General features: G+C 34.4%; 2 protein-coding genes and 1 non-coding gene across 3 annotated transcripts in view; 2 read left to right on the top strand and 1 right to left on the bottom strand.

The window, feature by feature from the left end:
• Window positions 1–3,566: 3,566 nt before the first annotated feature.
• TRNAH-GUG (transfer RNA histidin (anticodon GUG)) lies at window positions 3,567–3,638 on the bottom strand. The gene has a single exon. It is a non-coding gene; the product is annotated as a tRNA-His (tRNA).
• An 11,968-nt stretch (window positions 3,639–15,606) lies between these two features.
• On the top strand, window positions 15,607–18,800 carry LOC141486429 (uncharacterized). The gene is made up of 2 exons (XM_074184375.1): window positions 15,607–15,697; window positions 16,137–18,800. Exon 2 carries the CDS (start codon window positions 17,315–17,317, stop codon window positions 18,494–18,496), a length of 1,182 nt encoding a protein of 393 aa, XP_074040476.1. The 5' UTR covers window positions 15,607–15,697; window positions 16,137–17,314; the 3' UTR covers window positions 18,497–18,800.
• Window positions 18,801–19,698: 898 nt separating this feature from the next.
• LOC111516300 (uncharacterized) overlaps window positions 19,699–27,504 on the top strand; it is a 51,461-nt gene continuing 43,655 nt past the window's right edge. Inside the window, exon 1 of the mRNA XM_074184065.1 lies at window positions 19,699–19,952. The gene's annotated coding sequence lies outside the window, so the exon portion shown is untranslated. The remainder of the gene's footprint in view (window positions 19,953–27,504) is intronic.

Genomic DNA, 27,504 nt, shown 5'->3' with positions numbered 1-27,504 from the left:
CCAGTTGCTCTTAATAATTTTGTCTATTTTGAAAAATGTTCTGGGGTTGGAGTTGGAATAACAGTTTTATCAGAAGTCAAGAAAATATATTCCTTTCTTTCTTCCAAAACTGTTTAGTCCATTATTCTTGGAGTTGTATTCTCATTCTCTGTAGGCCAATTTTTCCTGCGAAATTTTAGAAACTCAGGACCTTGGAGCCATCGACTATTTGAATGGAAATCCAAAATCTGATATCTTTCATTAACTTCATCCGTAACGTTATCATTGGAGGTCTTTGGTGAGGCTTTGTATTTCCCTCAAACGTTGAGACACAAATACTATATATTTATGTGCTTCTGATTTAATCCAGTATAACACTGTTTCAGAGTCTGTCCAATAAATAACTTCTGATATTTTCAAGTCCAAATTGTTAATCAAGTAGTGCCCCAAGCGAGCTCCCAACAATTCTGCTTGTAATTCCAACCTGGGTATTGAAACAGGTTGTTTCAAGGTGATAAATCTTGCTTTCGCATTGACAAAAGCTACTCGAACCGAATATTTGTTTTGGTAACGTAAATATGCTACCGTAGCATATGCTCTTTCAGAAGCATCACAAAACAAATGCAGTTGAATTGTTGATTTGTTTCTTTCCAAAGTGGAATATAATCTTTGGATTTTAAAAGAAAAGATTCTCTTGAGATCAGACAGCCAAAGTTGCCAACTTTCATTGAGAATATCTGTGATTTCATCGTCCCACCCGAGTTTTATTTTCCAAATATCTTGTAGGAGGATTTTGCTCTGAATTGTGAAATTAGTCAAACAAACCTAAAGGGTCAAAAACTGACATGACCAATTTTAATATTTCTCGCTTGGTTAGTCGTCATTTCAATTCCAAAATTTCATTGTCAATTTTATGAAATTTTGTTTGAAATGTAAAGGTATCACTAAAGGGATTCCAAAAAACACCTAAAATTCTTTTTACTTACATTTTCCGAATTTGACTGAAATTTTTTCTCTTCAAATAGTCTCAACTTGGAATTGATATGATTGAGAATTTCAGATGAATTAGAGATTCAGTTACATATGGTAAATTCACCTTTTGAATGAACGTATATAATATCATCAATGAGTTTCTTACTCTCCTCAATGGAATCTGCATTACCTAAGTAATCATCCATATAGTGATGTTCAATGATTTCTTTCGTTGCTGCTGGAAATAAGAACCATTTGTTAATTATTAATCTTACCTAAAATGTATATGATTTCTTTATATCAGGCCGAATGACCGATTTTTTATAATTATTGAAATTCGTCTTTCAGAGAGTCAAAAACAATACTTTATTTATATTCTTATCTTAGCAACTAATACAAATAAACGTCATTATAAATTAGACCTGGAATTCAAACAGTAACATATGATGCTCTCATACACTCAAATCCTTCGTAAACTATTGATATCCTGGTGGAACTGGTGTTCGCAAATGACAGGAGTTTCAAAATCATCGATATAGAAATTCAAAAATGAGAGAAAAAAATGAAGCTTTGAAGTCACCAAAACCACCAAAAACTGCCTGTGGATGAAAACTTCAAAATTGCAATAATGAGAACAATACATTTATTTCAAGTATTTTAAGATAGAAATATCAGTCCACGACAAAATAATGGGAGCCCCACAACTTACGGCGAATTTCGTTATGGTTGAAATATTATTTCGAAATCGTCGCTTTTTTTATAGAGGAATAGATTGGTCTGTTCGGTATATTCATACTCAACGTCTTTTGGTTGCATCGGGTTTTTGAATAAGAGATGAGTTTTCGAAAATGACTTTGTTCTGTACCATGTTCCTTCTCGATCATAAAATTACATACAAAAACAGGAGTTTGTGGCAGTCTTTGAAGTGATATAATTAGGTACTAAACCATTTTTTTGGGATCTCGAATATCCAAGTTATATTTCTTCAGCCTTACGAGATAGTGATAAGTTCTCCTTAGTGGTTTGTCTGTTTTAATGTCATGTGTTTTATAAATTTGATAGAAGTGACCGATACTTGATGAAAATCCATTATAACGTTTTCATAAAACACACTTTAATGAGAGATTTCGAATTGAAAGATTACAAAACTATGACACGTGTTTCTTTATACGATAGCATCTTCGAGCGTCACAATACTGTGACGCAGTTTAATGAACTTTCAAATGTAAATCTCACATTGAAATATGTTTTTTTATTAAGTCATGTGGTTTTGCAGCTCCATATCCCAAAAAACAAATGGGGTTAACATCTCCTTTTATAGAGGATCGATCCTCTACAATAGGAGACGTTCAGGACAATGGTTGGACACCGCTGAGTCACCCATAAACTTTCCAAAGGCGAAAACCCACCTAATTAAGACCATGGTTACTGTATATAGTGGTCAGTGGCTGGTGTGACTCTCACTACAACCTTCTGTAACCGGGCCAAACCATCACAGCAGAGTCCCATTGTGAGAAAATCGACGAAATATACCGAAAATTGCGTCAGCAGCAGCCGACACTTGTCAACAGAAGAGGTCTGATCCTTCCCCACGACAACGCCCGTCCGCACGTTTCACAAATCAACTACCATTTTTTCAAACACTTCGATAACTTTCTCACCGGTAGGATTTTCGCCTATCAGGACAAGGCAAAAACGGTCTTCTTTTAATTAAGTATTGTATTATTTCTTAACAATTATTTTTATAGGCCAAATTGTTCAATACAAGTTACTGATAAATAGAAGATTTTTCTTTGTGAAAATACTTTGATTTTACGCAGTAACTTATCGGGGCAAACTAAAAAGTTTGTCCTTCTACATTTATTCTCCATTATGATTTTTATATTTTTCAGATTGTGGAAGGTAACAAATACCCAAAGAAAGGTCGATCAAAAACTGATTTTCCTCCAAAAAAAAAGACTTTCGTTGAATATTTTTTATTTTTGTTATAACATTATCAAATTTGAAGTTATTTCGATCAGTTATCAGTTCTTAGGTGAGTTTCCTCGAAAACAGAAAGACAACTAGATAATATATTGTAAGGAATTTGAAGCCGGCCCTGACCGATATCTCAGCCAGCGAATAAACAATGACTCACCTCGAGAGAAATGCACTCGGCAAGCCACCGTGAATAGTCTAAGCCAGTGCCGAAACCCCTAGACAGATTTGGAGCGTTCTTTGACGATATAAAAAGGCCGCTCTCCGTCCCGAGCGGCAGTCAGTCAGTCAGTGAGTCTGTATCTAGCAGTTAATAAACAGTGAAGATAAATTAAGCGTTAGTTGCTAAGTGGTGTATATAAATTAGTTGTGATAGTGAAGTATTGTTAAAAATAAATTTGTTCAAGACAGTTAATTCTTTAATTCGTTACAATATCCTCAGCATCTATTTTTTTCTATTTTTCTGGGAATAAAGTAGATAATAATAAAATAATACTTTTTTTCGAGCAGAAATATGCACTACAAGCACTTATGAAGGATTATATAATCTGTAACAACGATATAAATTGTAAAAAATTTGTAAAAAAATAAGAATTCATTATTATTATTATTATTACTATATTGAAAAAATAATCTCCTGCCGTGACCAGGATTCGAACCTGGGTTACCACGGCCACAACGTGGGGTCCTAACCACTAGACGATCACGGCTGTAGGAGATTATATCAACAAATACCATTCGAAATTTCAAATATTTCTCATGATCTAGATTCATTCGAAAGTGTATCAAACTATTGTTCGATGGAGCGCGAGCGTGTCAAAACTGAGTATAAATTAATCTTTCCCCAGCCAAACGTTTAGAGATAGCTACAACAAATTCTAACGTACTGTATAGTATCTATTTATGGGAGAAAATGAGAAAATATGATATAACGATGAAATCAATATGGTAACATTTGTTGAGAAAACATACCTCGAGTTCTCTTTTGAAATACATTATGATTTTTAAATTTAACGATATCAGTTTATAAACATTGAATTGATATCTTTCTTCGTAAACGAAACAGTTGTAAATTTCTGTATCTTGGTTAATGTTGTGAATGCCTTGAAGTGAACTTATTTATTATAAGATACAGAAGATATATTTGGTGCAATGAGAAACAAACACAAAGAGTGAAACTTCATTCCTTCATTGAAGGCTACCCCAAATATATATGCCTATTTTTTTCTGTCATTGTGTCATATCAGTTTATCCATGAAGAAAACTCACCTCTTAAACTGGCAACCGTGCGTTTGAAGATATTATAAGGACATGAATTCGTCTCCTAGAAATTTCAACAAAATTCCAAAATATCTCGGAACACTTTGGAATGTTTGGGAATAGTCTGGAACGTTCTGGAACATTCCGGAGTATCCCAAATCATTGTCAAACGATTGAAGGGAGTGATATGGAGTGGTAACCCTTTCATTCCCCATAAAAAAGGTTTTGGTTTTTACCTGATGTGGTTTTGAAGATAGATATGAGGGCTGGGAGTTGCACCCTCTAGAAATGTCCAGAAATGTCGAGAGTATCTGAGAGCATTCCACAACATACTAGAATGTTGTGGAATGTCCAGAAATGATATGGAACCTTAGGGAATATCGCATCAGGCCATAGTGGAATATTCTAGGAGAGTTTTGAATGCTGTTGATTGTTCTGGAACATTGTGGACCATTCGAAGCCTTTTGCGATAACTCTTGAGATATTGATTTGAATTGTATGATGTAAAGGGCAAACATAATGTGTATGAAATGCTTGAGGCAACTAGCGTATTTATTTGATGACGATTAATATAGTTTCCGCCTAAATTGCTTTCATGATTTTAAATTTTTTTGTGAATAATGATTAAAAATAATAATAATAGTTTGAATATGTATAAATTCAAAAAATATATACGTCCATAGGTTATTAACAGGATAAAATTGAAATTCACATTGGCTTATATACAAGTACCAATATGAATATACCAACTTATTTATACATACAAAAACTTTACCTTCTTCATTCTGACTTCAAGAAAAGGTATTTAACAATATCAGTGGAAACAGAATCAACGGATAAATTGTTCAAAATGACCCCCACCTAGTTCCATACAATAATACAGTCTACTCTCGAAAGCGTTCCGTACATTATTCAAGATGTCCGGCAATCGGCATTTCCGAACAATTATCTGTCGCAGGTCTTCTAGATTTGTAGGCTTAGTAGATAGAGTTCACTTTCGACTTCAAGTGTCCCCACAGAAAGAAGTCCATCGGTGTGAGATCAGGTGATATAGCTGGCCACTCCACTGAACCCATTATGCCGATTCAACGCATTGGAAAACGTTCGTTCAAAAACTGTCTCACCCAAACATCAAAATGTGGTGGTGCACCATCCTGCTGGAATGTTATTTCATTTTCTTCTTACTTGTCATCATTTTCAAAAATTTGTGTAATCATAGGATCTACACAGTCTTGTAATAGATTTAAGTATGTGTCTCCATTGAGATTACCTTCAATGAATAATGGTGCAACAATACGTATGATTCCCAAGAATGCCGGCCCAAACATTCAATTTTTGTGGAGTTTGTGAATGTGTTTCCATCAACAAATGAGGATTCACATCGCTCTAGTAACGACAATTATGTATATGTCTGAGAAACATGTATTGTATAATAGGTTTGGGTTATTGGTCAATTTCTCGCTGAACATCTCACAAAACTGAAGTCGACGATCAGAATCACCTTCGTTTAATTCCTGAACTAGCTTTATTTTGAAAGGATGGAATTTGTAGGCTTTCAAAATCCGAAAAACACTATTAGCTGATACGCCAGAAGTTCTAGCTACTTGTCTGATAGATTGTACATGTCCTAAAACTTCAACTTCAACTTCGTCATTTCTGACAGGACGGGATACTTCATGTTTTCTGTTGTGAACAGAACCTGAAGTTCGAAACTTATCCATTAACTCTTCAACGTATTGATGGCTCTCGTTGTGGTCTGGATTATTCGTATTATAAATTCTTGCAGCAGCTTTAGCACATTCATTATTTCGATAATAGGTTGCAACAATTTCTATCCTTTCTTCAGTGAACAAGGATGACTGAATACTAATTCGTGAAGAAGTGACAGTGGCCAACTACCTACTTTTTTTCTGCAACAACTAGATTCAACAAAAACTACCAGTGCAGAAAAAATTAGACGATCTGCGACAGAGATTTGTTCGGAAATGCTGATTTCTGACTCCGGGCATCTTCAATAATGTAAGGAATGCTTTCGAAAGTAGACTGTATTATTGTATGGAACTAGATGGAGGTCATTTTGAACACTTTAGCCGTTGATTGTGTTGTCATTGATATTACTTTTGTTGATTTTCTCAATAAAATGAGCGTCAGCAAATTTTCTAGTTTTTCTGAAATAAAACGTTCAACATTTAATTTCTCAATAAAGAATGAACCAATTTCAAAAAAAATTACAGAAGTAATAGAGGGACAAAAGACCTTTCAAATGATGTATCACTCGACCTCCATGCCATTGAAAAAAATAGGGGGGTAGTTGCTGACCGCAGGGGGGTGAAGTTTCTGGTATGATTCCCATATCAGAATCAGTCCTCCTAGAAATAAAAATTGAATTATTCTTCGAAGTTTTCGATTACACGTCCGTTTCTGACAGGGGGGTCAAGTTTTCATTGGAACGCCCTGTGTAATAAAGAAATGTTTCTTATTGATTTGTTATTCCACATAGTTCACGAAAAAATAGTATACGCAACACGTCTGAAAACAGTTTTTTCGGACTCGTAGACTTACAGTACTCGCCTACGGCTCGTCTTTGAATTTTGTCTACTCGTCAAAAAAAAAGTGTTTTCCGGACTTGTTACGTAAATTATTATTACAAGTCGAAAAAATAATTGTATACTTCGAGAATCATGGGTGTACCGACTTGATAACCCCTAAAAAAACACATTGTGATAGGCAATAACTTACCGAGATGAACTAAAAAATGTACTCATTCTACAGTATATATACATTCTACATGTATTTCATATCGTTCTGTATTACAATTTTTATTATTTCAGAAAGTCAACTAATCCTGGCAGTCAAGAGACTGAACTTGGATTAGTTTTTTTTCTGGGTTCTCGTTTGTATCTCCATTTATGTGTAACCGTATAATAAAAGGTAAAACTGAAAACTGTGGCTCTGAATGAATCCAAAACAAGCACTTTTTTCAATCACCAGAAATGCAATACTCTTCCCGACGGGCGTTTGACCCACCAAGTTGACGTCTTCAGTAGATGAAGGTAACCATACCATAATATATTATTTTCCATTTTTATATTGAAAGGGTTATATTTTTAGCAGTGACTAATTTTTGAGAAAGAAAGTTTTTGGCGAAACATCAATGTCTACCAGTGAGGATAACAGTGTTCCTTGTAAGTGCAATTTTTTACCATTCATTTAGTGTAGAACTCCTGTGAATGATTTCTGATTTTATTCCATAACGAATGTTTGGAATAAAAACTAGAGAAAAGTGTAGAGAAAAGTGTCTTCTGTATAATTCAGTGATCATATAAAATTATTTGTTTCGAAAGACTTTTTCTTTCGTGTTCAATGTTTATATGAAAGGCTTTTTCTTTCAGTTCGTGTCTGAAAGTTACTTCTTTGCATGATCTACACATCCATGTATAGAGTTACTTATTTTAAAATTGATTACTTCCTTCCTTTCTTTGGAAGATTCCCATTTTTTTGTATAAAGATGGAGTAGTAGAAAGCCAAAAACTTTCTTTCCCAAAAAATATTTTCTAATTTTTAACATGTAATATATGATGTTCCATCAAACTATTCCCTACTTTACGCTATATAAATGGAATATAGCGTAGAAGATATAATCTGTTTGATATTGACAGAGTAATAAATTCAAACCTACTTATAAATGCAAAACGCTTTTGCGTTTATTATTTCAGCAATATTGAATTGACATTCATAAAAAATGGGATTGAAAGTATCCGAATAATCAAAAGAGATTATTTACTCATTTATGAAAAGTGTCAAGTGGTTAGTTGAGTAAGAGACTAATAATAATCGCCACATTATTAATCCTCGCAATACGATGGCAACGTGTTGTAATTTATCGAAATCATTATCAATAGAACAATCAATGAATGTAGTGTTTTAGTATTATTATATTTCATTTGGAGAGGTGTTTTCAGATGGGTTCCTGATGGGTTCCTGATGGTCACATAGAATCTTGCTCTACTTAACAAGCCAATGTAATTTGAAGAGCAGTGTGAAAAATATAAACTAATCACTTCATCAAAATTACCGCTAAAAACCACTTAAATTTTTGCCGAAAAGCTCGGTAAATATTTATATCTCGATATATACAAAACACAATTATAAATTTAAATTCAACCATCCTTCACTAATTTACTACTAGGTATATGAGACGGTAATAAATGTAGGGTGTTAACTGAATGCTAAGAATATATTGCATTTTGTTTACATAATATTTGATTTAGGAGCTGTACAAGCCAACTGAGACCGAGACACAAATATAAATTGAGGAGGTGCCAGAACTGTCGCTCCTCCTCGTACAATCGGCTACAGAGATGCTGAAAGGACTAAAATATTGATTTGATGAGTTGAATGTAATAAAGGAATAGTATTTAACTCTGGAAATTTATTGAATACTTTTATTTGTTCGATGTAAATTTATCTTCAATTTCCAACTGAAGTTAATTTCCCTTTTGATAAATGTCAGTATTGAATATTATAATTTCGTATTGAAATTGAAAGTGGAATTTTCAAGTGGCGATGTAGCTTTTACGAATTGTTCATCAGAAAATATACCTTTTCTACAAGCTTCCGCTTTAGTCAAAAATTGTTCTGGCCATGCATATTAGGTACCTGTTAATTACTTTTTGAAAGAAAATGAATATCAGCTGCTTTTTTCAAGGGCAGTGTTTTGATCTTGAAACTTTTTTGGTTATTTTTCAGTCTTCTAAAAATTGTATTTGGTCTCCGAATTTCTCTAGTAATTCTGAGGCATCTGACTAAGGTTTATTTGGGAAAGTATATAAATGATGAAAAATGAGAAATTAAACTTTCTATGTTTTTTTAACACTTGTATTTTTTGATTCATATATAGGTGCCTTTGATGGTACTTCATTTTCAGTTTAAAGTAGTTCAGCTGTACTGCTTCTTTCAATGAGTTGATGGATGTTGATCATCATGAAAAATGAGAAATAAAACTTCCTTTTACCACTGTTCAATTTTTTTTCAATACAAGTGGTGAAAAAACATAGAAAGTTTCATTTCTCATTTTCCATGATGATCTCCTACTAAGTAGTTACGGCTACATCCATCAATTTATTGAAAGAAGCAAGTACAGCTAGACAAGCCACATACTACTTTGAACTGAAAATGAAGTACCATCAAGTATACAAGTGGTAAAAAATATAGGAAGTTTTATTTCTCATTTTTCATAGATTTATTAAATTTTAAATTGAGTATATTCTACTGATGGACATACGTTGAATATTATATGTTATTACATAAATTATATGTATACAGTCAAAAAACAAAAGATTTTTGAATCCTACACATTGTGCAAAACTTCTAATGATTTCAAGTTACTACATGAGGTAGGTAATTACGGACGTTCGAAATTATCCTATTAAAAATCGTCCACCATTAACTCATATAGGCGAAAAAAACGCAAAACAATATTTTAAATTAAGGTTGAAATAGTTGTGACAATACACCATAATTTACTTTACCGGACTTCTATATTATACCTGAAATAATATACCTCGGTTCACTAAGGATACACTATAAAAACACACTTTTATTTATTTCCCACGATAGTTTTATATTTGTTGACTAGTTTCGGTCATTACGCCATTTTCAAAACTAAATAGATTACATTCAAATCTGAGTATTTATATCTACATTGCCTATATCTATATCAATCTATCATAAAAAATTTGATACCTACATTGACTATACCTGGGATAACCTCAAAATACTCAGATTTGAATGTAATCTAGTTAGTTTTAAAAATGGTGTAGGTAATGACCGAAACTATAGTCAACAAATATTAAACTATTGTGGAAAATAGACAAAAGTGTGTTTTTATAATGTATCCTCAGTGAACATGAATTTCCACAAAATAAATATGTCGTGAATCGAAGAAGTATATCTCGATTAAATTTCCTTCTGAAATTAGATGAAATTGTCGAAAAAGATCAAGTTAACATGCCTTGTAGAGCGTTCAGCACTATATTCGAGTTTTACTCGTGATTACTGCATTTTGAATATCCCCCATTCTTTTCTAATACATCACTAAAACAGGACTGCAAGTACGTGTTACACAACCTCCGTGATTACTCCACCATCCCCTATATATGTTGGAGTGATATCTTCAACAAGATAATTCAAACATCGTTGGAATTAGTTCATTGTTAATTCGTTTCTTATAAGTATTTTCAGGTGAATTGTTAAACACTTTTGGTTCTGAGTATTTGTAGCAGCTTTATTCGACTGATTTCCTGATAGTGTGAGAAGTTCCTGGGGGGTGAGTACTGAGTTATTGCCAGGTTAATGAAATAGTTGTCTCAACTGAAACTCTACTAAACTCAAATAAAAACTCAACCAAACTAGGTCAGGTTAGGTCCAAAGAGAGTGGGTCTATTCGAGCCTCAACTGCAACTGGCAGTTGTGAATATGTGTGGCTCACACATATTTACATACGAACAAATGAATCCAGGTTCTTGACGAAGCCGATTAGTTAATATGGTGAGTGGTCTTTCAGGTCATAGTAAGAGTACGGCTCTGCCAAACTCTAAAAACTTGATTCGGTCCCCAGCGGGGCAGACACAAGGTATGTGCTCTGCTGTTTCATAATTTTCCAAACAGAGGCGACACACACTGTCTTCTGACAGTCCCAATCTTTGCATATAATGATTCAAATGACAGTGACCTATAAGAAGGCCTGTTAGACATCGTAGTTCATCCCTACTGTAGTCCAACAACTGTTTCGAAGGGTGAGTAAACGCCTTGGAGTGAGCCAATGCTGGAAGATTCTGCCAGAAGTCCATAAGTCTTCTTGCCATCCAGGTGTTCAATCTTTGTATGACAAAGCCTAAAGCGATGTCAATAACAGGTTCTGGTCCGATGAAGCTGCTTGTAGCACCCTCCTTTGTAAGAGAGTCAGCAGCTTCATTGCCTTCCAGGCCAGTACGGCTGGGAATCCAGACCAGAGACAATCTGTTAAGTCTTCCAATCGAGGAGAGTCGATTTTGGCAATTTGCTACCAATTTAGACGTTGCTCGGCAGGAGCCAAGAGCTTTCAACGCAGCGTGACTGTCCGAGAATATTTTTATTCACTTGTGTATGAGGTTGGATTCTTCCAGTCTCCCCGCACACAATTAAATAGCATAAATTTCCGCTTGGAATACAGTCGCATAGGTTTCTAAGCAGGTTGATATCTCTGTCCTGGGTCTGCGACTGAAAACACCTGCTACGGAACCGGAAGGTGTATTTGATCCATCTGTGAACCAACAACTATCTGCTCTTAATATTTCCTTCACACGCAGGATCCAGTCCTCTCTACTCGATAAATATTAGCATCCTAATAGAGCGCTTCCGTTAGGACTCACCTACTTTTATCTAGCATGAGTTTTAAAGTTATTCTGAAGATTCAAGAGATTTTTCAATACCCTAACACATAATTTCACTAAACTATGGTAAAGTTTTTTGTTTCATCTCAGCATATCTGTGTGTAACTTGCTCAACTTCAAACAAAACACATTCAAATTTTTTGAGTAAATGATTGGAATGTGTGTCCCGATTAAGATAGCCCTCGAGTATTTCATGAATTTTGTCAAATATATTTGCAGGTCATTTTTCAGAAATATTATATCGAATATTGTTCACGTTTTCTCAAAAATCGTTGAAATCGCCAGGCATCTGCCCTAGTACGAACAGAGACTTCTGCGAGTTAAGAAAAGGTAGATATATTATCTCTCTGTCTAGCATGAGTATGGATGAGACACGAAAGTCCGTTTGAAGCATCGGTCGTCCAATCAAAGCCTATGCTCTTTTGAGGAACAGTAGGTATACCGTTGTTGATAAAGTGAAGAAATAATGGTTTTTCATTTCATTTGTCTACTTGTTTGTAAATATTCCTCTGATATTTTAAAATAAGCAAACATACGTAAAACTCTTTTGTATGGTTTTATCTCCTTTGATGTCAGTCGATAAATTAGCATAGTCTGTAGAAAATCACAATAACAAGTTTTACATACAGAAAAAAATATTTCCAAACGCATTTTTCTTGAAATGGTTGAAATCAATAAGTCTTCTAATTGTATGAATAAAAGAACTGATATTGATAATATCAACAGTATATACAGTAACTTACTGGAAATACACCAAAAATCATAATGAAATAATGAAAATTGTATCAATCAACTTTCCCTTTAGAGTCATAGATTATCAAATCATCATGTCCATTGAAAAATGACATTTATGTGAAGGTATGACATTTGTCAAACCAAAAAAAATCCATTAATGTTTAACTTTCTTTCGTCGATTTATATGTTCAATTCATTGTTTTTACTCATTTTTACTGTAAGTATGATTTGTAATTTTATTCATTGGCAAAAAACCCACAATTTAAAAATTATAGGCCATGAAGAAGATTCACACTAGAAGCGAAAACTTGACAAAGTGAAGCAGAGTTTTGATTTTTTGACTGAGAGACCCCGTTAATTCCATTTTACTATATATATATATATATATATATATATATATATATATATATATATATATATATATATATATAAATATATATATATAAATATTTCGTTTGTAAAGATGAGTCGGAAAGTAGGGATTCAAATAACAGAGTGATGATTGAATGATTGAAAATACTTCTGATTACTAATTACTCGCGATCCTTTGTTTGGAGACAACAACATTGTAGAAATTTAATAAATTATAGGCCATGAAGAAGATTCACAGAGCAGTGAAGCAGAGTTTTGATTTTTTGACTGAGAGACCCCGTTAATTCCATTCTACTGTATATATATATATATATATATATATATATATATATATATATATATATATATATATATATATCTATATATATATATAGTTTTTTCAATTAGACTAGTCTAGTTGAAAAAAAACAGACATCACCAGAAGATGGCAAATGAGACTTTGCCGAAACGTTGTGAAAATAATCCTTATGGGGAGAAAATACACAGAACACGGAGCGAAACCCGAGAAAACAGAGAAAAGTCTAGAGATATTTTTATAACATACTAAATATCATAAAAATAAATGCATGAGGTCGTTTAATTTCGATTAAATTGGTACACTCGACCATCCTGTAGATTTCTATGGGTTGGACAAAGCCTGCAAAAACGGTAACTAATCTTTTATCAAGTTTTTTACAAACTGTAGGTTTTTGGCTAAAATGAATAATCTGAAAGTGTCGAGTTTGTACGTTCTATGCAGTTCTTGCTCAGCAATTGAACTGGAAATATTGTGCTTTAACATGGAACGCCATCACTTACCATTGGCTGAGATGAATAGAGCTGTAGGGCTTCTTCAAGGTGGCATGCGACAAAATGATGTAGCTCTTCGTTGTCTCCCAAAGTGTTATCAGTCGATTGTGGCGTTTCCGTGAAACTGGCAGTCCAGCCGAACAACATCCAGGGCGAGGACGCGTTACAACTGCAGTTCAAAACCGATTTTTGGTCTTAACCGCAAGAAGACAACCGACAATCACAGCACCTGAGTTGGTTAACGTGTTGCAGCAGACGCACCAGGTAACCATTGGTCGTGATACTGTCAGAAATCGTCTGCATGAAGCAGATCTCCACAACAGAAGGCCACTTAGATGTCCACCTTTGTCGAGAGGCAATCGCGGTAGAAGATTAGAGTGGTGTCAAGAAGATCAAAACTGGGATGCAAATGATTGGGCCACAGTTTTGTTTACAGACGAATCCAGATTTGGATTTCATCCAGATTCTCGTCGAGTAAGACTATGGAGACGACCTGGAAATAATGAACGTTTGAGACACGTCCAGGAAGTCCACACATACAGAGGTGGTACAGTAATGCTATGGGGCGGAATCATGATCGGCGGCAGAACCGATCTCGTTTTTCCAAATCGCTCCCTCACAGCTCGACAGTACCTCGACACCATTCTTCTACCTATCGTCCGTCCGTTTGCTGGTGCTGTTGGTGAAAACTTCCACCTAATGCACGATAATGCTCGTCCACATGTCGCGCGTCTAGTGACTGACTGGCTCACCAACGAAGGAGTTGGCCAGCACAATCACCGGACCTGAATCCCATCGAGCATGTGTGGGACATGCTTCAACGAAGAATTACTCCGCATATGGGAAACATTCACACAACGTTTCAATTGAGAGAGCTTTTAATCGCTGAATGGGCAAATGTACCTCAACAAGACATTGACAATCATCATTTTGTCGATGCATGATAGATGTAGGGCCGTAATAAACCAGCGTGGAGGCCATACTTTGTACTGATTTCAATTTTTTTTGTATTATGATTTTTTTTCGGGGTGCCAAAGAAGAGCCATATTTTTTTTTAGTTTTGCTTATATCCGCACTCAGTATTTTTGACCATTTAATAAATTTTGTTGTAAGTTACATTCGTTTGATAATCACCCGTCAACTTTTTTCTCCCTAAAGCGATTAAAGCGATCTAAAAAAAATATTGCCATTTTTAAAAATATCCCCAGACTTTTCCGATGTATATATATATATATATATATATATATATATATATATATATATATATATATATATATATACTGAGGCACTAAATGAACTAAACAGAATGAGAAGAATGGAGTAACATAATTGAAAACTAGAAACTTGAAAATAAAATAAGTAGGTTTTTTATGTTGAACGGTTTTATAAAAAAATATAAATATGATGTAGAGCTTCCGAATTATTTATCAGTTTTTAGTACATCATCTACATCATTATTGACTTTTTTTTTAAATAAAACCGTTTAACATACATTTTTCTACTCATTTCATTTTCCACTCCCTGAAGTAGATATTCATTAAATATCTGTTCAATTTCCTCAATATCGTGAGTCGAGCATGCATGTCGGTATTGAAATAAAATATGTGTCTAATAGTTTTGTATATGACCTTTTTTATGTAGGTATATATGATGGTATGTACTATTGAATGTAGTTCCAATTCTATTATGGAAATTGCAAGTATCAAAATAAATAAAAGTAAATTAATTATGCCTACTCTTCAACGCCAACCCGAATGAGAACATAAAAGTTTTGATATTTATATTACCAATATTATCAATCTTTAATGAATGCTTGTTTATCGAGAATGCAGCAAGACTGATTGAAAAATTTCCGAAATCTGTAGCAGAAATTTAACCAATCAGTCGATATATCGCACCCTTAGAATGAAAGTGACTTAACTCAAAATTCCTGTAATACTCGATTTTACCATAAACTGACCTTATAAAGCAAACTCTATAACCCTGTAAAGAAAAAGTCACCTATCTCTAAGTATAACAGGGACAACGCATGTTTCGGTCTCTTTTACTGTTTCCGCTATTCATTTATGTATGTTGTGTGAAAGAGGCAGAACTAGTATTAAGTCAGAAGTGTTTTCTAGTGGACGTGTAAAACATCGGCGGATCTCGAATTGTGTCTGTTTATTGCAAATACTGTGAAGGTAGGTAACAACAATTTTTTTGTAATAAAGTGACCATTTATGAAATAGGTCTGTATAGAACAAAATATATAATAGTGTTCAGTGACCATTAACAGATTAGGTCTATTTAGTAAAAAATAATAATTAAAGACAAACGGCTCTTATACGAATAGGTCTATTTTTGACTAAAATCATACTTATTATTTTTGTTATTCTGAGTATTGAGCCTGTTTAGTAGTAAAAATAAGAAGGATTAGTTGGCTATTTTTTGGAATACGTCACCTTAATATAAAAGTTTTGTACGTTATATACCGATTTGAGTATTGAGTATTTTAACAAACCGATTGGGTGGGCATAAGAATGATGATCACGATCTTTAGTAATGAAGGATCGACTATAATAGAGAGAGAGTTCAAATCCAAACGATGAATTACAGTTTAATAAATTTGTTTTGTTTCAGACTTTACTTCACAAGTTTACTAGTTGAAATGATAACATCAAGACGAGTTCAAGAGATGTTTAGTTTGATGGGACTAACACCTCCAAAATTGCAGACTGATGAAAAAGAAAAACAAGACAGGGAGCCTTTGGTTGAGTGTCTCAATAGCGATGTTGCTCAATGGGTAGAAAATCAGTATCGTGTAACAATCACCAATCCACCTATTCCGAATGACTGGAGTTGCGATAAAGAAAACCAACCTAATTCTGATGCTGTATATCATAATGAATGCTCATTACTACATACAACACTTCCGTCTCAAATTGAGGACTTACAAACACACGTCCACCTAGATCGTGATGTAGGTGAAGTAATTAATGACAGCTACGAGGGTAACGTGGAAAAAACTCTGTCACAGAAAGCCATCATCGATCCTAAAATAAATAACATGTCATCGTCATCATCGAAGATTTCATCTGGATCTCGCCTCAGAAGAAAATCGACTCCAATTGATACATACAAGATGTCACCATTACACGCCGGCGAAAGCGATGTGGACCTAAGCGATAGCGATCCGACATTAATTGTGCCAGAGAAGAAGGGTTCCAAGAGTCGTGAGAGTTTAACTAATTTTGACTTCCGCTCATCTCACAGTCAGACGTCTCCTTCTAACAATTCACCTGCCCGTAGTTTGTTGTCAAACAAAAAATCCTCCCGTCGTAGTTCATCTTCTATAAGTTCATCCAGTAGTAGTTCTTCATCTAGCAGCAGTTCTTCATCTAGCAGCAGTTCGTCATCAAGTAGCAGTAGTGCACAATGCGACAAAAACACCAATCAAGATAACAATAATTTTTCCAACAGCAGAAAAAGGAGACGGGATACCACGAAATGGAAACAGACGTCCGCTAAAATTGCAAGGAATAGTGGGCAAGCATACACTTTTATCTCTAAATCAAAACGTCAAATCAAAGCACGCTCCGTAAAACCACCGTGTTCTCAAAGGTGTAGGTTGAAATGTCGAGACAATATCAGCGAAGAGCAGAGAACAAGTCTTTTCAAAAAATTCTGGGATTTGAATGAAATTGATCTACAGCGCTCCTTTATCAATTCAAGTATGGCCGAAATATCTCCAAAATATCGTTACTCTAATGCTGAAAATCCAAGAAAATTTAACCACGCATTCTATTTCACTCTAAATAATGAGAAACGGCGAGTGTGCAAAACATTTTTTTTTGAAAACTTTAGACATTTCTGATCGCATGATTCGCACCGTTAAAAGCAAGAGAGACACTGAAGGTTTCGTGCAGAAAGACTTGAGAGGTAAGCATTACAGACATATTAAAGTTGACGCAAATATTCAAGATATGAGAGACCACATTAATTCTATTCCCCGGATAGAGTCTCATTATTTAAGAGCACAGACAACACGAAAGTACATCGATGGTTCAAGAACGATCACAGAAATATACAGAGATTATGTTGATAATCAAAAGCAAAATGATAAGACCTACGGAAAGTTCAACAAGTTCTACGAGATATTTACTACTGAGTTCAATATTAGCTTTTTCAAGCCAAAAAAAGATCAATGCGACTTATGTAATCAATACTTACTATGTCCAGAAGCTAACAGACTAAATATTCAGGCTGTGATGCAATGTCCAACGGGCGATATTTCTGCCTTTTACTATAAATCGAGGCTCAACAGTTTCAATTTTACCATACTAGAATTGGATAAACCGAAGGAAGTAAAATCTGATTCTAAGTATTGCTGTTATAAAAGCGTAAATTGCTATTTTTGGAACGAAACTCAAAGTAAGAGAGGCTCAAACGAATTAGGATCTTGCTTATTCAACTACCTTCAATCCATTGATGCACGATCCGGAGGAAAAAAAGTAGATGTCATTTTATATTCTGACAACTGTGGTGGCCAGAATAAAAATAAATTTATAGCGAGTTTCTTTTCATTTGCGGTTGTGTATTTTGAAAACATTCATTCCATAATTCATAAATTTTTGATACAAGGCCATGCAGAAAATGAAGGGGACAGCGTGCATATCTTAATAGAGAAAGAAGTGAAAAAGAGCCTTAAGTCTGGTCCCATATACATTCCTCAACAATACGTCACCTTGATGAGAAGTGCTAAGAAGAATGGATCCCCAATTCTTGTTCACGGACTTGATTTTCATTATTTTTTTGATTTAAAAGATCTACAAGTTCAATGGGGCTACAACTTCTCAGGAAATGAAGAAAGAGAAACGTGTAACTGGAATAATATTAAATTGCTGAAGTTTACGAAAGAAGATCCATTTCTGATCTATTACAAGACTTCTTACAAAGATGATTTTAAAATACTTAACGACACTAGAACAATTGGAACTTAGAAAACTGTATTCGAAAAGGATTGAGCTAAGTACTAACAAAAAAAAGGATCTCCGTGAGTTACTTAAAAAAAACTTGATACCAAATGTTTACGCTGCTTTTTATCAATCTTTATTTAACAATGAGTAAAAAAACCCTATTAAAACAAAGTTTTCACTACAAATCTTACTCGTCGTTATTAATGACTAATTGAAAAGATATTTTTTATTCTGCTATATAAGGATGTGATTTTTATTTTCTGTTTGAAATAGTAACTCTTTCATGTGATTCTCAGTTATTAAGAGTTTTGACTTTGAATGTTATTTTTCATTAATAAGTTTAAAGATATATTTTGTTTTGTTATCAAAGTATGTGAATTTTAATTTATAATTTGCAAAAGTAATTTATGTGATTTTCAGTTAGGTACTGTTTGCTAAACTGATTAAACATAAGATTTTTTAGTTTATAAGCGTAATGTAAATTACGGGTAATCTAAGACTATGTTTCTGAAATAATGTGTTATTTGCTAGTCAAAAGTGGCAATTAATTACTACAACCTCATTAATGATAAGACTTAAATGAAAAGTTATTAAGACTGTTGTAAAGACTTGAAATAAATAGATACATTTGATTTTAAAAAATTTGCATTTCAATTTACTACGTTGTATTCACAGAACTTTCAGTACAACAATGACTTATTATTTATTATGTCAACAGAACGCTCTCCAATATGCGTCATAAACAGACCTAACTCATAAAAAATCACAAAAAGTTCAAAAATAATTTTGCAATAGTGACTCAATTTGTAACTACTTTATATTTAATGTCAAAATATATATTAAAAATATTATAAATACAAAATTACTTGGCCACGGTGTACTCAAAAGGCTAATCCATAAATCTGCAAAAAATCGATCTAATGCGTCGGAACACAAAAGAGTTATATTGAGATGTATTCAATACTATACTTTTTTGAAAACTTTCTTGCTCATTTACCACAAACTGCATTTTTTGAATTCAGTCACTTTCATTCTAAGGGTGCGATATATCAATTCATCATTTTGAAGCTTCCGAACAACTGAAAAGTTACTTTTCGATCCGACTGTACGAATGCTCGCTGAAACGCATGAAACTCCGCCCAAGTGTCTCAGCCGCTTCAGGCGGAGGGGGTAAAAATCTTCCAAAATTGTCATGGCTCACGCTGACAACATGTGTGAAAATCCCAAGTTTCAGTCTATCAACGATCTTCATTAGAGTCTAGTTGGCCGTGGAAAGGCGCGATTTTGTTTTGGGTGAATGTTAATGATATAAAAAATTGAAAAATACGTTGAAAGCGTCGTGTCAGCGAGGTTATTAGTTTAATTTGGAACTATTTATTGAAAATTTGTTAGAAGAAAGTGCGCTTGGACTGCGACTGCAGTAAATTATTTCTGTTGGCGTTTTTTTCTGGTGTTGTCCGAGAAAACGGAATGCTGAAAGGTATGTATTAGTAAATCATATCACGTTCGATTCATCTAATGGTTTATGTTTCCTCCTTGAATTAAAAAAGAATCAAACAGGTATATCATATATATTTGTTTTCATTTTTGTGAGGCAAATTGTATAGTTTCCGTGATTGGTACCTCAAATTAAGTTTCTTGTACCTGCTTCATACTACGAGTATATAGGTATTTAAATGACTTTTACATTATCATTTATCTTGAAATTTGATTGGGAAAACCGCTAATGTCATGAATACAACTTATTTATTGTGAAACGTCAGTAGTGGCATGAAGATACTTGACTTTTAAAAAGGTGATACAAATACAAAAAACATAGGTATATCATAAAGTGACGAAAGTTCAATACATCCATTATTATTTTTATATGCTCTGTCGACTGATTATTCTGTTTTGAATTTGTTGCTGCAGTAGAACATAATCTTTGGCTTTCTACTACTCCATCTTGATACAAAAAAAATGTGGGAATGTTCCAAAGAAAGGAAGGAAGTAATCAATTTGAAAATAAATAATTCTATACATGGATGTGTAGATCATGCAAAGAAGCAACTTTCAGACACAAATTGGAAGAAAGCCCTCCTGAAACAAACAGCTACTTTCATATAAACATTGAATTACACGAAAGAAAAAAAATCTTTCTGAACAAATACTTTTATATGAACACTGAATTATACAGAAGATACTTTTCTCTACTTAGTTTGTATTCCAAACATTCGTTATGGAATAAAATCAAATAGGTGAATGAATGTCATTACGATGTCATCGATGACATAAGTAGATCAAACTTATTCCGTGACATTAAAAATCGTAATTCATGAATGAACTGTGTGTATTTTCTATAATGTTATATAATTTGGTACCGAGGAGCCCTAAGGCAAGTGTCTTACGGCGAAACATCGATGTCTACCAGTGAGGAGGACAGTGTTCCATGTTAGTGCAATTTGTTACCATTCATTTAAAATAGAACTCCTGTGTATGATATCTGATTTATTTTATTCCATAACGAATGTTTAGAATACAAACTAAGTAGAGAAAAGTATCTTCTGTATAATTCAGTGTTCATATAAAAGTATTTGTTGCTAAAGAATTTTTTTCTTTCGTGTAAATCAATGTTTATATGGAAGTAGCTGTTTCAGGAGGGCTTTCTTCCAGTTTGTGTCTGAAAGTTGCTTCTTTGCATGATCTACACATCCATGTATAGAGTTACTTATTTTCAAATTGATTACTTCCTTCCTTTCTTTGGAAGATTCCCACATTTTTTTGTACCAAGATAGAGTAGTAGAAAGCCAAAAACATTCTTTCTCAAAAATTAATCACTCCTGAAAATATAACCCCTTCAATTCAAAGAACATAATCATTATTATATACATCTCGATAAATATAAAATACATTAGACTAGTCTGAATAATACAAAATCAAAATCTGAAAGATTTGCTAGGTTGCATTAGGTAAAGTTACACAAGTAGGTGAATAAAGGAAATTGAAAACTTGTATGGATCATGTACTTCATTTACTTCCACTGAATAATGTGGTGATATTTTAATGGTTGTCAAGTGTATTAAAAGATGATATTTACAAAGTAGCGTGTTGAAAATATTTTTAATACTAGGTAGTGTTGAAAGTATTTTTAACACGATTTTTTTCAACCAAATAGCAATAAACAAAACAATTATTCAATTTTCAAGAAAGTTTCATCATGAACAATAAATATAGATACAATTAAATTCTGTTACAAATGTATTATTTACATTAATTGCATTATTATTTATGAATATTAATATGAAAAGTACAATTAGAACAACTGCTGCTGTTAATAACTTGCGATGTTGAAGAGCCTTGTGATATATATGAAATATCTGAGTTGACAATTTCATGGGCATTAACATTTAATTCTTGAAGTGAAGAGGACGATGCTATAACGCTGGAGCCTAGCTGTTGGGATTATTCTTTCAGCAATAACCTTTTTATAAGGAATACATTGATCGATATAACCCTCAGCTACTGTTGTAGACTTCCATCCTCCGTGCTTCTCAATATCCGTTATATTTGCTCCTGATTCTGCTAGCAAAGAAGCAGAAGACCTTCTGAAACAGTGACCTTTATATTCCTTTGGTTCCGGGATGTTCAGAAACTCGGCAATGGTAGAGGGCATTTTCCCAATATACCAACTGGGTTGGCAATGCATTTATAATTTGAGCATTTCAGAAAAAAACGTTGATGATTGATAACAGAAGGGCGTAACGCAACGGTCGATGTTTTTTCCAACAATGCAAAAAGAACGACCTATTTTAGTTTTTGTCTTTGGAATTTGAACAATCAATGATTTATCTCTTCACGCCGGCAGGCTCCATATAATCCGAAAATAGTAGCAACTTTTATCATCAAATATTTTTCATCTGGCGCCTCATTTATAAACCTCTGAACTTGCTCAAACGTAAGAGTTTTTGATTTTTTGGGCCTATAACTTTCATTTTTTCCCTATAAGAATGCTATTACATTGAAATATCTGCTTGTATTAACTTTATCATTGAAAACGTGCTCGACAAAGTTGACGAGTTCCAAATTTTTGATTTCTCTTCTAGATAGGCTAAGGAGACGGTTTCGCTGAAATTTGCTTCGACATTTTCAATTTTACACCAGATACAAAAATTAGAATATGCGATGTCTTACTGCTGAGCCAGGAACACACAATTCCTCACTATTGTTCTTCATTATGCAAGACATTAAACACCAGCAGGAACATTAAATGTGACTTTAAATAAAACACGTGAGCTGTAAACAATTCTGTTTGTTGGTCACCTGGTGATTCGGCGTCACCTGACACGGCCACTTCACAGCAAATGCGATAACATGAAAATAGTTAACTGACAAGGGATGTCATAATGTGTTTTTATAGAAATATTAAATTTATTTATTTTTTATGAAAACAGGACAGTTGTATTATAAACTTTGTATGATATTTGTGTTAAAAGTAAGTTTTATTTTGTTCGTGAAAATGCTCAACTCGCTACGATCGGTTCGAAAACTTTTTCACTAACAAAATGAAACCTTACTTTTAACATTCCTATCAAAAATAGCTTTTGTGTCAGTAAGTGTCCTAGCACACCAGAAAATAAATATTTCAATTGCAGTAGTATGTTTCTGGTATAGTTATCAGAAGACGAGTACCTACAATTTGTTGAATGACCGTTTCAAAAACCAAAAAAACTGTGCCTTAGATCTTTATAATACTGTCAACAGTACATGTTTAACGCAAACTAAACACTGAGCGTTTGTCCGACGAGAGAGAAGGAGCCTGCTTTCCTCTGATGTATGCGTGAGAGAAATGGAAGCCAGACAGTCTGGCGCTGTATCGCGAAGCGGTTTACCCTGCCATAAGAAGTTATCACTTCGAAAATTAGCAAGCATGGACGAAGTTTCATGTTTTCTTTTTTAAAGAGCAGTCATCAAGCTTTGATACTTGTTGATTGACGTTGCTCTAAATGTTATATTGTCAAGAGACAATATTCATGTACCAGTGTGATAAAAGTGTTTTCAATACTAGCTATAGAGGTTCCAACTCTATGTATCAAATGGATTAAGTCCCCCATTCAAGAAAAACGATTGATCTGGAGAATTTCTGGCTAGTTTCCTGAGTTACAGTTTCGCCAAAGTTTTTCACTCTATTGGAGAGGTTATTATCATTTTTGACAAATACTTATAATATCATGAGTCACAACCAAAACGTAGATGAATGTTTTGCTACAATATTTTGCGATTTCATTCCGGTATTCTACAGTGTAAATCTCAATGATTGTGGTATAGAGATGAACCGTTGAATTGCTTTTTATCGTTCATGAACAATGATTTCTCAAGGCGACGTTGAAACATCTACAGTTGTTTACTCGTACACACATTATTTCAATCTTTACAAATTTACTTATTATTATGTTAGTTGAATAATATTGTATGTATATTTTTTCTGCAATGGGTTAGAGCTATTAACTTTTCCTTCTTTTTTATATGTCATGGATTTAATCACCATTCCTATATTACAAATGCACATGACTCCACTCTGATGATAGGCGCCTCCGACTCTGAAAGTTTACAAAAAAATGCTTAGGAACCCTGAAGTCTCACATCATTTTTCAGTTGTCGAAATTCAATTCAATTCAATTCAGTAATCGCCAGAAAAGTATTGAAGATAGAAATTAATTTTGGCAACAGCGTTTTAAGGAGCATATATGCGGTGGTGAGTTTCTCGGGTATTTTTTTCATTAAAAACCCCTATTGAAAATTTCATTGCCAAAGAATTACTTCTAGATTAGATTGGATACCATTTCTTTTCACAATTTGTGTTTGGTTTTAGGAGTTTGTCAGCTGTTGAATGTTCACCATGCTTAGGTTAAAACGATATGATATTTGAGTCTGGAAGATTGTCTCTTTTCTGTATAAAAGATGAAGAAGAAAAAAGCCAAAACCGTTCTTTCTTAAAAACCAAAGATGTTTTCTAGAAAAACGAATTTTCAAGAGTATTGCAAGAGTTTTGATTAGAGAAACTTGTATAAACTCTCTAGTTTTTAGATTTGAACAGATTTTTTGGGATGTGGGGTTTGAGCAAACCGGCCATCGGATGCCTGCTTCCACGTAGCCTCGCTGGATACGGGAATAACAGAACCACAACTGAATGGCATCCCAACGATGACTTAATCCTAATGTGTGTGGATCCGTGCCGAAAGGATCAATGACACTGAGCCTATCAGCTCTACGGAACTTTCGAGGTACCGGGCGCCCTCTCGTCGTAGCATCTCCTTGTCACGGTAATGCGGGGCTCTACCGTGGTTGACCTTCTTTCCCTAGCTACTCGTGGTACTTTTATGGACAGAGTAAACTTAAAATTTTTTTCTCACGCTGAGTCTGCAGAGGAGATGAAAGTCAAGCTTAATACTCCAACTGACCTCCCTGTAAATTTAGATCGGGAGCGAGTCTACAGAGGAGATGGATGTCAAGCTTACGACTCCAACTGACCTCCCTGTAAATTCAGATCAAGAGCGAGAGCTTCTCAACTCTCCAACTCCTGATCAAATAACTGAATCTAAAAAAAAAATTGGTGGTGCAGCCGGGAAACGACTGAGTCTATCTCAGGTGGAGGAACAAATCCCCCATGAGCAGGTTAGCAGACATTTGCGCTCAAGTGATGATTCGGCAAAACCAGAGGCGAAAAAGCCCTGCACGGTTGAATCTAAGGCATCGTCAGGTGTAGCCGACGTGCAAAAACCCTCTTATGGGAAGGTTGTCGCGGGTATCAAGGTGGGAATCGTGCATCTTCACTATGCAACTACCTCATTAACGATGGAAGAGCAGAGCATATAGTTTGTGCCTGCCCCGCTGGGGATCGAATCAGGTTTTTAGAGTTCGGCAGAGCGGCACTCTTACCATCTGACCTGAAAGACCACTCACCATACAAACTAATGTGCTTCGTTAAGAAGCTGGGTTTATTTGGTCAAGTGTGAATAGGTGGGAGCCACAATAAACCCTTGCGGGTTTCGGTGGATGGTCGAATAGACCCACTCACTTTCAATCTAACCTAACCTAAGTGATTGCAGGAGGAGAATCAAATCTTACCTTCTCGACTGAAAAATTATCTATTAGATAGATATTTTGATTTCAAGTAATTTTTATGTTAATTAGCAACTTGTTTGATAATTGATGTTTTCAAAATATTAAAATAATTTCCAAAATGGAGAATATAAATACACGTTTGATTGACTACCTTTATTATAAATACACTTAAAAAAATCTAAGTCAGCAAACTGATCATGAGTAATGGTTTTTACTGCAATTTTTTAGGGGCAATGTTGAGTGATATTTTCATGTAGAAGAGTGGTTGATAACGTTCACCTGAAGTGCTGCTGCTGAAGTGTGGTAAAAGAGCAATCTGAAAAGTTCACCCTGAAAAGTTACTGCGTAATATAAACGACTGGCAAGTCCAATTAGTCAGTCAGTAACTTGTCGTATTCATAAATTTTGCCTACAAATTGAAAAAATTAAATATTGATATTTAGCTTTCTTAAGTGGTTAACGTTTCGGGAAACAATCCTTTTCCGTTTTCAAAACCTGTATTCACTATGAAAATCTCGCCGTACACTGTGATATTTCTAATTTTGAATTTCTTTTGACTTGTGTCTAATTTCTTTTGACACAAGTCAAAAGAAATTAGAAAGCTCATCCACCTAAATCAGCGGGAGTTTATATGATCCCCTGTAACTAGGATAAAGTTCATATCGGTCAGACAAAAAGGAGCATTGACCGAGAAGTCTGCAGTCGCTGAACATGTATAGTCGAACGGGAAACACAAGATCTTTTTCGAAAATACCGAGAGGCTTGCAACGTCGAATCATTATTTAACAAGAATGTATTTAGAAGCCATAGAAATGCACAAACACCAAGAGAGCTTCAGCAGCACAGACAGTGCGCGAAAAATCAGTACTATACATGACATGGCAGAAATGAGAGCTTCAGTTTTAGTTGATACGTCAAGAAGAGTACTTCGATCATGCCACTGAAGATGTCTGCCGCAGTTGCAGTTGAATCGTTTGGAGATTGTAACCAAAGAAGACTACAGCAGAACCCGGAAACTAACCAAAACATCGACCAAATAAATTCAGCATCTGAATGAAACCGATTACTTCATGTGGTGAGTAGTTTTTCAAGTCATCATGTTCGCAGCAGGGCAGGCACAGAGTATGTGCTCTGCTACCAGGGCTTGAATTTTCTTGAGAAGAATAATTTATTCCAAGGTCGATACACCATATGGTACCATTTTCTCAATTGATCTGCGACTACTTCCATAAGTAGGTATGCAATCCAAATGTGTGGCTTTGGAAGTAGGTCTCCTGTGAAGCATTTCATGGAGACACCCTTTCATGGAGACACCCTTTCATGACTGTAGGATATTAACTGCATCCACCATATAGGAGACACTCTTCCGATTCCGTCAGGTAATCTGTGGCCATTCAGGCCGGAATGAGTAGCTCCAAAAGCGTACCTGTGAAGATTCCGGTTGATTGGTGGATATTGAGATTATCATCCTAGATTTCCATCCTAATGACCGCAGCAACCTTTTCATATGAGGGAATCTGTGTGGAGGGTTTCTTTGCCTTTGGTTTGGACAAATTATCGTTTGAAAGCAAGCTCTGAAGAAGTTTGTTTTCACTTCTGATGCAGTTTCTGCTTTTGCCGTTCAAGAATTTATTGCAAGGTGAACTAGATTCTTCTAATTTCAACACGTTAGTGTCTAGAAGATTTAGACACTGAAATATTCTAGTGTAAACACTATCGTATAAAAACTAGAAGATTTTTGTGTTGACAATCTATGAGGGAAAACAAAGTTATGTTTTGATTATCTACATTCAAGACATCCTATGGTGGAATACAGCTTTTGGATGACACTCAAAACCACCTTTTTTGTTTCTTCAATAATTTTAATATCAAGATTCGTTTCAAATTTATAAATTATTGAATGAAGAATCTCGTTACTTATCGTTTAATTG

Source organism: Leptinotarsa decemlineata, unplaced genomic scaffold (genome assembly GCF_025532065.1).
Source record: "Leptinotarsa decemlineata unplaced genomic scaffold, Ldec_3_MD MMD2_tig00026354_RagTag_RagTag, whole genome shotgun sequence".
Taxonomy (NCBI): domain Eukaryota; kingdom Metazoa; phylum Arthropoda; class Insecta; order Coleoptera; family Chrysomelidae; genus Leptinotarsa; species Leptinotarsa decemlineata.
The sequence above is the reverse complement of the archived record's forward strand: the minus strand, read 5'-3'. Positions and strand labels throughout refer to the sequence as shown.

What these genes read in the sequence shown, in the direction of transcription:
- LOC141486429 (XM_074184375.1), top strand. Translation starts at nt 17,315, where the DNA reads ATGAGAAACGGCGAGTGTGCAAAACATTTTTTTTTGAAAACTTTAGAC.